The sequence below is a fragment of the Lycorma delicatula genome, chromosome 9 (genome assembly GCF_047948215.1).
Source record: "Lycorma delicatula isolate Av1 chromosome 9, ASM4794821v1, whole genome shotgun sequence".
NCBI lineage: Eukaryota > Metazoa > Arthropoda > Insecta > Hemiptera > Fulgoridae > Lycorma > Lycorma delicatula.
Genome location: NC_134463.1, coordinates 105695551 through 105709352, shown reverse-complemented (window position 1 = coordinate 105709352; position 13802 = coordinate 105695551). Strand labels below are relative to the sequence as shown.

Here is a 13802-nt window from a genome sequence, read left to right as displayed (position 1 = left end):
CCCAGCTATAATGTAAAGTATAGTCATTTGAAATTTGTTTGACAAATTTCAGTTATTATTAGGTTAAAAATAAATTTAAACAGTCATAATAAAAATTTCTGTGAACTCAGACACGCTTATCAATTTATAAATATTTACTTATAAGGTGTCAAAAATTAAGAATTTACAAATAACTTTTTTGACTGTAAAAAGATATTTTGATTTAAATATGTGACAGCACTAGATGATATCTTTCTCAAGGACATACTTGTCATTTGGCAAGTGACTAATACAGATAGTCTGTTTATGAGTTGTAAAAAACAGTATGTTCATTGCAAATTATTACCAAACTGAAAGTCTATATAGTAGCTAAAAAAAAAGTGTTGCCCCCTTCATAATAATTCATAATTTCATATGACTGCATAATAGTACAGTATTATTTGAAAATGGGTTGATGATTATTGATGAGGAATACTGCAAGAAAGGTTGTCAATTTCAATAGTAGATGACAGTTTCTTACAAAAATCACATTATTTAGGAAAGCAGATAAAAACCATTGGATGTAATTGTGGAAAAGATAAATATTTCACTTGAAAATGAAGATTACATATTCTGTTAGTATTATTTTTTAGAGCATGAACTCATTAGGTGCCTTCTTTATTATCAGATCAACACAGCAAATATGAGTTTTCAATTAGATTTCTCATTTTGGATTTTTATTGCAAGGAAAGTAGTTTGGAGGTGAGTGTCAAGTGCAGAAATGAAATAAAATTCATTTCTCACAAACAGTCCCATCCTTAGGTAAATGGTAATAAAATAATTTTATGCTTGTTAACAGATTAAAGAAAAAACAAGGATAGGCCCTGATCATCACCACCATCACTACTTTGGTTAGCAGAATAATAATTAATTGATCTCACTTTTGACATTATTGAACATCTAATTATTACATTGGGTGATATTTTTAAAAACTTTTTAATTTTTTTTTTCTTTAAATTAAGTAGAAGATACTTCAGAAGTTTTTAAAGCCCTCATTAACACTGTAATATACAACAGTATTTTACCACTTTAATTCAAAATTTAAAAAAGATATGTTTAGATTTTTAAATTAGATCTCAAAAAGCGTTTACACCAGAAATAAAATTTAGGAAAGTTTTACTGAAATATGCTGTAAAGGCTAATATTGTCATCCCTTAATAACTTAGATGGATATTTTTTGGGTCAACTTTTATAGTAAGAGGCCATTATAATTGTTAAATTTTCTCCATATGTTAAAAAAATAAAATTATTAAAAACCAATTTTTAACAATTTTTGTGAACTTTAAAATTGTTTCATTATTATTAAAATGAATTACCATTTGTTTTATAGATAAGTGTAATATTCAGTCACTGTTTTAGTGACCTTTAAATCAGAATAATTTTCATTGCCCTTAATATGAATATATCATGAAGTGTTATTTTAGAATAATTTTATGTGTTTTTTCCATATTTTTATGGTATATTTAATGAAATATGTGAGATAGTAAATGAAGCTTGCAAAACTTGGATAATAAATGCAGTCAACAAGCACAGGGAGGTCACTATTATTTGATACTGTGAGAGAGTTAACAATAGATGGAAGTATGAGGTAGGTAATATATACTACAAAAGGGATCGTCTAAGCATTTGCTATCTGCCTAGGAAGGCAAAAACATTATTATACAATTCCCTTGCTGTGTTCTGATAGTCATATATGTCTCAAAAATATCAATCATGGTAGAAAAAGATTAGTATAATTCAGGCTGGGAAATGAAATTTTTATGAATTATTAATGAAACAAAAAGGAATAAAATAACCAACATTAAAATCAGGAGAAAATTAGATATGAATAATTTGAGAGAGAAAATTTGGAAAATCTTATGTGTTAGTTCAGTCTTATCAAGAGGATAGAAATGTAAAATATAGGGAAGCATCGAAGTGAAAGGTCACAGGATAGATGGAAAGACAATGTTTGAAAACCCGTAGAGAATAGAAGCACTGCTTGGAAGGAAATTGACATAGAGCTGCTTGGGGTTCTGAGTTAATATCAAGGTCTGGTAAACTGCAATTGTAACCAGAAATTATCATCATCAAGAAGGGAATGAAAAAGAGGCATGAAATTTGAAAATTTATTTAATGGATAGAGCAAAACGTATAAAAATTATTTGTAGAACTGGATAAAATTGGTAAAGAAAAAGTAAACAAATCTTCACCTGGAAAATAGAAAGTGACAATTGTAAACTTGAAAAAAGATACGATTGGAGAATTGGAAGGTATTGAAAGAGAATAATAAAAGATAGGAAATATAAAAAAAAAGATTTGAAAAAGGATTAAATATATTTATTGTGCATTGTATTTTATTAAAGCTAAAAAATTTATTTTGTATCCATTTATTTTATGAGTTTAAGCTTGTATTTTTTTATTTCTGTTAAAAGGCATGATACTTAGTGCTTTCTTATGGGGATTTTTATCTGATAATTTTGGTCGTCAACGATTACTTGTGATTGGATATTTTCTTGATACATTGTGCAATATTGGTGCTAGTCTTTCTCAGACATTTATCCTTTTACTAACATTTAAATTTCTCAGTGGATTTGTGTAAGTACAAATTAATAAATTTTGAACAATATATTTATGTTTTTTAATAACTATTTTCTTTATTGTATTAATATAAAAACCTAGGATAGTGTAACATTTTTTTTGCTAATCATTTTATTTATTCATTTATCATATTTGTTAGAAAAATCATGTAAATATGAAATGTCAAAGCTCTCAGCTAAAAAAGAATATCATGAAACTGCTTTATCTGTATATAATACACTAGTAATAAATATAATTTTGGCTGGAAGGTTTTTTATAATAATATAATGTATTTACTCGTATGTTAGGTACCAGTTCAAAAAAGTCCTTTAAATGTCTTGACATGAGAAGCGAGTTGTTTGTGAAATTGACATAGTTATTCAAGACAACAAGCATCCCATGCCAAGTTTAAAAAGAAAAGAGAGGATTGAAGTAGTTCTTGTTGCATTCTTAACTGAACAACATACTGTTGCATATGCTAAGCCCACTGAAATGTAGATGGCTCAGTTCTATATAAATAACATCTTCACTCTATTTGCCAGAGGAATTGACTGTAATGTAAACTTCACTACTCTGAAAAAAAGTAGCTAGTACCTTTGTATGTGTTCAGAATTTTTATTTATCTTTTACTTCTTGAGATACTCTTACTGTGTTAGAGATACATATATAGTTAGCACTAGTCTTTTCATGTGTGGTTGATAGTTTGAGGCCTAGCTGAACTAGTTATATTTTAAAACTGTTTTCATACTCAAAACTCTGTTGTCAACCACTGTTCTGTTGCTGAGTTTAATTAACAATACATCCTTACTTGGAAATCCATGAGTGTAATGATTGACAGGTAATATGAACAACATATGCAATATCTTGTTAAAGGGATACTTTCCAAAATGCTCATTGGGGAAAAAAAGTTGCATGTTTTATATTTGCATGTTTTTATATTTTTTTAATTACTATTATTATTGTTGTGAATAGGTGTGGTTGGGCGTAAAGAGTGAATTCTTGTTTTGTATTTAATCATTACAGGATTAATAAATTTTAAAAATTGAAGTATAAATATCTGCCTCAAATTATAGTAAATGATTTAAGTATAGTACACCAAAGGGTTGTGATTCTTCTTAAAAGAATTTTTTGAACTATGTAAATTAATAGAATTTTACGTATAATATTAAAAACGTAAATTCTTCAAAACCATATTGCAATTTTTTAAGCTTTTTAACTTTGCTTTAGAAATATATTTTGTTAATTAAATGTTTTTTTTGTAATTAAATTGTGTAAAATATATGCAGTAGTTTAATCAATCCTTGATTTTTTTTTAGCTTATAGTTTGTTTTTTTTTCAGAATTTGTGGACCCTATTCAATTTTTATGGCATATCTATCCGAAATGTTTAATGGAAAATACAGGGATAGTATAATTATGTGCTCTGGGATATTTATTTCAATTGGTGGAATCATTTTACCTGGTAAAAAGAAAAATAAAATAATCTTTTTTTTTTAGATTATATTTATTACAAAATGTAAGGACTGTTCAAAAGTTTCAGTTTTTTTTTTTAGACTCGCTTAATATTATTGTGGTTTAACATTGTTATTGTGCTCCAAACTTTATACTCCTTTTACAATCTTGTTCTCACTTCTACAACTATTTCTGAAACTCAGTTATTATATGTTCTTGAACAAAAAATTGTGTAATTATTTCTATTTGCATATTTCTACATGTTTTAGGACCCAAAGTTTTGTTGTATTCCTCTATACTGTTGAATGGAGGTGGGATAAAAGCATGATTATCTTATTTTTTTGCATAGAAGTCCTAAAATCTATGCTGCTTGAATAACTGGTTTTCGATAGAAGTGTAATCACAAATTGACATCACAGTTAGATATTTTCGTATTAAAATTGTACTGGGGTTTTTTGAAGGTTTAAATTATATTTTCATTTATTCTTTTGTTTCTACCAGGATTTTTTTCTGCTTGGCAAGCAATTAAAAATAAAACAAAACACAAATTGTTAGCAAACATCATTGAAATTCAACTGAACGTTACATGCGTCTTTGCTGTCTGGCTAAGATTTGTCAATCTCTATGATAACTGGCCTTGTAAATAATCCTCAAGAATATTTTGTTGTCATTTACAAAATCTAAACTCATATATAACACATGATGTAATTGTTTTAGTGATCCTGAGACATCAAATTTGAAACAAATGTTGCTGCAATTTCTTTATTACATGTTCCAAAGAATTTTCTACTTCACAGTGATTTCTTGATTTGTCATCAACAATTATAATGAATAACTTCATTCATTTTGCTCACATGATTATTGTTAGTTGATGTCATCACCACTTATTGATGATTTCAATCATTTTTAAATTGTTTATAGCAGAGTATATTTAAACAATAAGATCGCCTTAGTATGTTGAAACATTTGATATGATTTAAATGGTTTTTACCAAATTTTTACCATAAAAAAAGACATTAAAAATTTACGCTTATTAAAATTCATCATCATAAGGCCTAATATAAAGCAGTGGAACAGTTCCTTGATAAAGGCACACTTTACGCAGGGTTACAGAAGAAAAAAACACTATAATAATTCATATTTACATGCCATTTTTTAGAATTTAAACATGTTTTTAAAGTTGTTCTTACAGTTAAAAAATTTTGGAAAGATTTTTATTAAAAAAAGAGGGATGGATGATTTTTTTAACATGAAATAAAGAAGCTTGTGAAATATGAAAAATGTTTTAAACTCAATGATGCCTGTTTAGAAACATTTATTTCTGTTGATTTTATTTGCCTATTATATTTTTTTATTTTCTTTAGTTAAAAAAAACATCTTACATGTATTTTTTATGAAATGGTGACAAAAAGTTGCTAAATTGTACCAAGGTGATTAATTTCATGATTTGATTTCACTACTTCTAGGAGTGCAGTAGGTTCTTTATCTACCATTATTATTCCTATGTGCTGGCTATTAGGCTTTATAATCATGATAAGCTCCTCAGCCGTCAGTTTATCTCTTTGTGTAATCGTAAAATAAGAAAGAAGAGCAATTATTATCAATTTGCTAATAATACGGAACAGTTGTATTTTATGTAATCTAATAATATTATCTAACTAACTAAGAATATGTGATAAGTGTATGTTGTTTGCTCATTCACCTAAAAGCTGATTTGATACATTCATTAATATTGTAAGCTTTATATATATATATTTCTGTTTGCAGCACTAAAGAGATATTTTAAGAAAATAGCTATGGTTTACTGGCCATTTCTTTCAAATCAAAGGCATATGACGTCAGTTAGCGGTTATTAGCCAGCTATTTTCAATGAGAGACCTATGATTATGTCTATTAATTTATACATTAACAAGATAAATACTTACAGTATGTAAAATAATTAATACAGTTTTAATAGTTAGAGCTTAATAATAGTATTCATTGAATAGTAAGAAGAAATATTTACAAACAAATTAAATAAATATAATAGTATTAAAACCATTATTTTCATTTATTAATGTTGATTTTAAGTTAATTATGAGGTTAGAAAAACCGTAGCTTAACTTGCTGTAGCCAATTTATATAGTAAATGAGATAATGAATTCAAATTTGGTGCTGATAATCCAGACAACAAATGAAATATAGTTAGTTACAACCAGCCCTTGTGTGTGTGGGTGTGTGTGTGTGTGTGTGTGTGTGTGTGTGTGTGTGTGTGTGTGTGTGTGTGTGTGTGTGTGTGTGTGTGTGTGTGTGTGTGTGTGTGTGTGTGTGTGTGTGTGTGTGTGTGCGCGCATGTGTTGTATGTACTTGTTTCAAGAACATTTTTTTTTCATTAATTTACTTAATGTCATAATGTTTTGTTTTGTTTTTATAGCTTTGGCTTGGATTATTATTCCACAGAGAATTCACTGGGAATTATTTAATGGTGCAATAATAATAAATTCTTGGAGAGTTTTCATTTTAGTTGCTACATTACCATCATTTATATCTGGTATTTTAACATCATTTTGTGTTGAAAGCCCAAAATTTTTACTTGCTAAAGGCAGAAAAGAAGAAGCTTTAGAAGTTTTTCGGACAATGTATTCTATTAATACAGGAATGCCTAGTGAAAGCTATCCTGTAAGTATGTATTATACTGATAATTTTTCAATTGTTTGTTTTATTTATTTAAAAGTTGAAATACCTGGTGTCCACAGGGATTTGATTCTCACCTACATCCTAGAAGGGAAACTTCAGTAAACATTTTTTTTTAAATGTATAAGTTTTGAACAAACATTTTTTTAATTTTACCTGTTTTAAATTTGATTTGTTTGAATTTTTCTCTTAAATGCACCCATCCTTGTTAGTAAAATATAAAAAACCACAGTTATACCAAAATGAGGTGAACCTCCACTCTAAATGAAAAGACAACTTCCAAAAGTGGTCGTTTCAAATTGTATTTTTAATCAATTAAAACTTTTTTTAAATGCATTCTTAGCATATAAATTAAAAAGGTTGTAAATTTTTTAGTAAACTGTATAATGACCAATTAAATGTCAAATATCTATTATTATCAAAAAGTGACAACCGTGGTAAATATTTCAAAGTAAGTTTTTGTGGATCGACCTTGTATAAATAAAAAAAAGGACACAAAACAAGAGATAAGTTTATTACAGGTAGAAAATAATAGTGGACTTTAGCTTTGATTTTGTGTACAATATAAAGGGAGTGTTAAAATAAAATTCAACTTCTCTACAAGACTTTTAATTGTGTATACTTTAGTTGAGTATATAATTTTATATATGCATATAGATAGAGATTTCTACAAAAACTTAGTCGCTCACATGCCTATGAAAAATGTAAGAGTAAATTTTCTTATTAATCCTAGATATCTACAGAATGGATTGACTGATTACAGTAAAGTTCACAAGAAAATTAAAATATTTTAAATTTCACTTGCAGAACTTGTGCAATTATTTGTTGAAAAATTTAACTTGTTTGCTACTTAAAATATTGCTACACAGAAATATGACATGCTATTGATTAGAACTTCTGTCAAAAACTAACAACTAAATATTTTTTTAAGAAACTAAAAATTTTTTATATAACAATAGTTGAAAAGATTTAATTTGTAAAAATTATGTCTTCCAATAAGGTATAATCCAATTTGAATTAATACTTTGCTTTAAAAAGAAGCTTAAATACAAAGCAAAGTTTTGTTCAGCAAACGTAATGTGCAACCCGCTTGTACTTGATTTTATAACAGTTTTTATTTTTAAAATACATTATGTCATCAGTAGCAAAATTCAAACAGTTAATTTTACATTAACTTTGTATTGTTTCAAAAAATAATTATGTTTTTTCCAAGTATGAAACGTGTAGCATAGTAAAATTATCTATCTAATTTTCGATATCACAGTAACTATTTATCAAGATTTTATAGATGAATTGTTTAGAAATGAATATTTTTCAAAATATTGCAACTATCAAAAACTAGTTGAATTTTTTACTTATGTTTATTTCTCAAGCATGGTTCTTCATTAATATTAAGTTAGAGACACATGTTAATATTAAAATATTAATTGTGTATTTACCTTTTGATCATGTATATGATAAAGAAATATTTTGCCTATCTTAAATTCAAAAAAAAAGATGACATTACAGTTTATTGTGCGCCTCTACTCAAGAAAATAAATTGATAATTTTTGTGTTTTTATTTAAAATCATTGCTGCTGTTCAAGCTCTTTATAAATTTTATGATTGTCAGTTGGATCTAACTGAGCAACATAATCAGACAGCTCCATCCATCTAGAACAGTGCATTTCATTTAATCAATGAATTTTAGATTGAATCAATGACAAATTATGTTAACATTTGTCAAGTGTATCTTCATTTTTGTCATTTTTATCTTTCATACTGAAAATTCTATTCTTCCAATTATTTTTCTACTAGCTCTTCATTGTGACATTCAACAAGCTATGTGACAGCAATGCTGCAATCATTATATTATTTAACTATTGCTACAATAAAAATTAAGTATTATTGCTCTAATAACTTTTAATATTAAAAATATTTTTAAAAAACACAGTAATGGTAAGTAATTTCAATTGCCTACATTTTATTTTTGAGTAGTAGCTCAACTGTAGGTAGAATTTCATGTCAGAATTTCCCTATTGCTCTCAGATTTTTTGTAATCGACCTTCCTATCTTCCAGTATGTACATGTGCATAAAATATGAACACTGCAAGAACAATTATTTATTTATTTACCTATAGTTGGAGTTAAGTTGTTAAATATTTGAGTTAATAAATAGCCATGAAAAATCAATATTATTATTGTTATTATTTACACAGTAATTAAAATTGTATACATATTATTCACATCATATTTTTTTCTAAATGAAATATGTCACACATTATTAGTCACACATTGCACAGTGTACATGAATTTTGTTTTGTTGACTCAGTATTAGATGTATTACTATAAACAATGTATCATGCTGGTGTAGAAAAATCTCAACTATATTGGTCAAGTGCAAGCTGTTGTTTGTGTAACATTTAGTGGTAGTTTCTAATGATGGTAGTTTCCTACCATCAGAATATATTATTTTATTTAAAGTAAATAAAGTCAGTATTTATTTATTAATTCCCTGCAAAGTCAGTATATATACCATATTAATGTGTGTATAAAGTGTTTAAAGTTTTGTAATATGTGTTTGTGAGCGTATTGCAGTGAATTTTTAATAAAATTGCCACCAGTTTCAGTAACCTTCTGACTGGTCAGTGTAGGTCTTGGACTCTTCATACTTGCTGTGATTCATGTGTAACGCTTGTTGATTGGACCTTGTCACATGACATTGCAATTAAAATGGTTTGGAGTGATAAATATGCCGCAGACTATTTCAAAATGGAACCGAATGCTGGCTGACTACTGCTAAATCACAAAACTTATGTACCTACAGCAAACTACTACAGAATTTCCAAAAGAAGCAGATTTTAGACATGTAGAAATTACACTTATAATATTGTTATACTATCGTCACAATGTTTTTTTCTTGCAACAAAGAATGGTAATAAAAAAAAAACTATGCCTAATAGGAAGAAATCACTTAAATATTTGAAATCAGCATCAAAAAGTTATTAACAAGTTTCAGTTATTAACATTCTTATAACAAACAAAAAAAGGAAATTTTGTTGTCCAGAGTTATCTAAGCTTGCCTTTGTTGTACCAAATTCATAAGTTAAAATTTAATTTAGTAATTGAAATTCATTGTTGACTCGCTTATTTAAAAACTTTGTATTATTAATGGTTTTAAGGTAAAACGACTGAGAGATGAACAAGGTTTATCAACGAATAATGAGAATATAAAAACTGCTACTGCAGCTATAAATGATGAAAAATCAAATAAATTATTACATGTACTTCATCGTGCATGGATTCAAGTGACAGTACTTTTTAGAAGACCGTATGTTGGACATTCTCTTATTATATTTGGTATCCAATTTGGTGCACTTATGGCGTAAGTAGAATCTTGCATTATAATTAATTGTTGTATCCATTAGCCAAACATCTATATATAGGTTATATAAAAATTTTAGTAAGCTGAGTTGGTATGTGTGTAAATAATCAAAGTCCTTCTGACATTACAGGTTTTTTTTTTTTTTAATTCTGAGAAGATGTAAGAAAAGCATTGATTAAATCTGATAAAATTGAAGTTTTTTACACCTTTGGCTTTTTTATTTTAAAAAATTGTTTCAAGAGTAATAATATTGGTTAAAAGAATGATAATTAACAAAATTATTTTTTTTAAATTGTTTGGTTTTATAAATCACATAAAAAGTTTAAAACTTTTTTCTTTCCTTTCTTTTATTCTAGAATTTCTTTATTTTTATATAATTATTGATAAATAATTTTATAGTTATTTTTAATATGTTTGTTTAAGTAAGCTTATTTTAACATTTATTTTCTGTTGTTAACTCTCAGAGTATCTTTTCTGAAAGTAGTTTTATTCACTATATACTCATACAACCAGTCCCTGTAGTGAATAAACTGAGAGATGCCATTAAAGACATTAAAGAATGAATGTAACCTACTTTTTTATGGGTTTAGTATGCTGATGTCCAATAGTATAATCAGTTCAGTTAAGGGAAACGAATTCTCTTCTCAACCTTCCTAATAAGCCTGGTTTGAAATGCTCAGTATTCTTGAGAATATTATTTTTTTAAATGATTTGTAAGTCATTACAGGATGCATTCAACCATTTTGGTTATGGTAGCATACATACATGTTTTTTTTTGTGGTTTTAAAAGTTAGTTTCATCTTTTCTTTTAACTGATAAATTTTTATTTAACTTTTCTGATAGAACTGGAATGATGATGTCCTTTGTTATATGGTTTCTGCAAGATGATGTAAGCAGCAATTTAATATTATTTTAAAACAGTTGCATTAATATTATATAAAGCAATCATGAAAAGAAAAAAAGTAAACAATTTTCAGTAAAATTCTGCACTTTTTTACATTTTGTATTTTTTTATTCTTTAGATGATTGTAAATCTGTTTTAAATAAAAGAACAAAGTTCCTTGTACACATTTTAAGAAGAAGACAGCTGTTTAACTCTAGATTAGGTATTAATATCACACGTTTTGCTTGTTGGGAATGAAGTATCTGTTGGTAAACTTAAGCATGCATTGTAGCAAACTGTTTTCTGTTATTGAATATTCCAGATATTATGCTAATTGACCAATTAACCATGAAACTGACCAGTCACAAATCTGAATTTCCAGTCATTTATCTGTACATAAGTGTGTGTAATGTAGTTCTTTTCAACCTATGCAATTATTTTTATGTCTGTAAGTAAGAGTAGTATTAAAATTAAGATGGTACTAATATTTGGGATGATTAATAATAATAATAATGTAATTACCAGCTTTAAAAGAGTTTAAAAATACAAAAAAACTGAAAACAGTACTAATTTCATACTAACATATGCTGTAAGCAAGATGATTTTATTATTGTGGAAAAGTTAGCATGGGAGAGTCACCAGTTAAGTGCGCAAACGATAACATAATTTTTTTGTTGCTGTACTATGTTAAATCTATGAAAAGATTTGATTAGTTCTTTTGCATGAGTAGATTAGTTAGTTTAATCTTCATTTGATTTAATTGAACATTTTTTCTTAATACGAAAAATATTTGATGTAGTAGTAATATAGTACATTTCCCTCATTTTATCTGTATTGTTATTATTGCCATTTTACAATTTTCACTAAAATTTTGAATGATAAAAATTAAGAACAGAATGTGTTTATAAATATCAAACTTACATAACTGGGAAAATATTTAATTTGATAAAAATTTATCATTTTTGTGGATACATAAAATATTTTAAAATAATAATAACTATATGATTCGAATAAGGTTATCATAATTTTTTTCCAAAAGTTTTTTTTTTTTTTATTTTAGACTGAATAATCTACGACTTTGGATGCCTCTGCTTTTTCATAGAATTCATAAAGGAGCTGAAAATTTAGGCGATTCAAATATTTGTGATGTTATTAATTTACATGCCAACACTACTGAAGTTCATACTGGAAAGCACTCAGAATCTTGTAATCAGGTAATTAATTTTTATTTTTATTTTGTAATTTCAGATGTGGATAATGTGTACAACATGTAAATCAGGCCTCACATGAGACCTATAATGTTATGGTATTTTTGTATTTTGTGTTTATTTATTCTTGAAAATGCTCAGTTTTGTGTAATTATAGAACTCAAGATAATTTTGTAAGTAGAGGATCAAATTTTAATATTTGATAGTGAGCTAGAGTATGGAGTGTTTAACTTCTATTGAAATATTATATTTAATTTGAATTTAAAACTAAGTTTCAGTTTCAAATAGTATTTCAGAATATTCAACTGGTGCATTGAAAATTGGCAATAAGATTATTGAACTATTTTGTTTTAATTTTCTTAGGAAAATAATTATAATACCAATAATACAAGATATCTAGAAGCTGTCATTTATATATGTGTGATACCATTAAATAATCATTGAAGAATCAGATAAAAAAGGAAATTTTTGTTAACTTTTTTAAAGTTAAGACCACTAGGTCTTTGATAGCAAGAGAAAAACAGAATATAGTTTGGTGGGGAGGGGATGAAATTGTCTTATAGATATTGGTGGAAGTTTATTTTAAAGAGAAAGAAAGAGGATTAAGGATATCTGATTTTCGTTAACTCTGATGAATAACAATTGCATTCTAAAGTAAATCCTTCTTTGTTAACCCATTAGTAGAGCTACCTGTTGGATACTCAGTGATGTAACGGGTAGAGTAGTGGCTCTACCCTTGAAAGAACAAGTAGCAAACAGAAATAACAATACTAGGTTGTAAAGTCACCCTATAAATAAACAATAAATCAGACCAATAAATAAACCATGGGTATAAAAAATACAAAGGGGAAAAATCAAAAAAGTAGCGTATTATTAGTAGAAAATTACCTGTACTTATTCTAATGTGACGTTGATGATAATGGTTGTTGAAATGCTACTGCTGTATGACAGCATATAAATTCAGTTACAGTTAGGGATTCGATCTTTGTAGTATCAAGACCAATCATTATTTAACCACACCAGAAAAAAAAATAGGGAACTATGTTTATGTCCTTCTACTGTGAGGCAAGTTATCTACTTCTTCACTTCTTACTTTTTTCCTTTCTTTACTGGACAGTTACATGGGAATTGATTTATTGTGTTATACTGGCGGCTCCATCTTTGCAACTGCTACTGAGAAGGCTTTAGTTGATGAAAATTTGGTTAAATTATCTGTGATAATATTAAAGAACTTTGTATGATGTCTGGGGATCATACATAAAGCCCAACTAATGACTGGATTAAACCAGGACTTCTAAAACAACTAACAAAATAGTTCATCATATTTCAACAATGGTCTTGCAGCAACACTGCATAACATTGTGTATAAAATTTATGTAAACCTCTTACAATTTATATAAGCTTATTATTAAAATGTTTTCTATTATTATTTTATTATTTTTACAGATGCGAGTTGATAGTACAATATACACAAATATGGTGTGGGTTTCAGTTTTAACGAGTGTTACATTTGTTCTTGCAAGTTATTTAGTTAGAAAAATTGGCAAGAAAAAGCTTTTAAGTATGTAATAAATTGTATTGTTTCTGTTTAGTTTTTTATTGTTATTTTAATAATAAATTTTTGTTCAAAAAGAAAAAAGTATGGA

The 13802-nt window shown here is 27.0% G+C and overlaps 1 protein-coding gene across 4 annotated transcripts in view; it reads left to right on the top strand.

The window, feature by feature from the left end:
* The window catches only part of LOC142329769 (synaptic vesicle glycoprotein 2B-like), a 218742-nt gene that overhangs the window by 193531 nt on the left and 11409 nt on the right, over positions 1–13802 (top strand). For all 4 annotated transcript variants that reach the window (XM_075374546.1, XM_075374544.1, XM_075374545.1 and 1 more), the window contains 6 exons: positions 2433–2595; positions 3917–4038; positions 6442–6686; positions 9863–10065; positions 12009–12162; positions 13603–13717. In XM_075374546.1, coding sequence (XP_075230661.1) covers positions 2433–2595; positions 3917–4038; positions 6442–6686; positions 9863–10065; positions 12009–12162; positions 13603–13717 — 1002 coding nt within the window. The remainder of the gene's footprint in view (positions 1–2432; positions 2596–3916; positions 4039–6441; positions 6687–9862; positions 10066–12008; positions 12163–13602; positions 13718–13802) is intronic.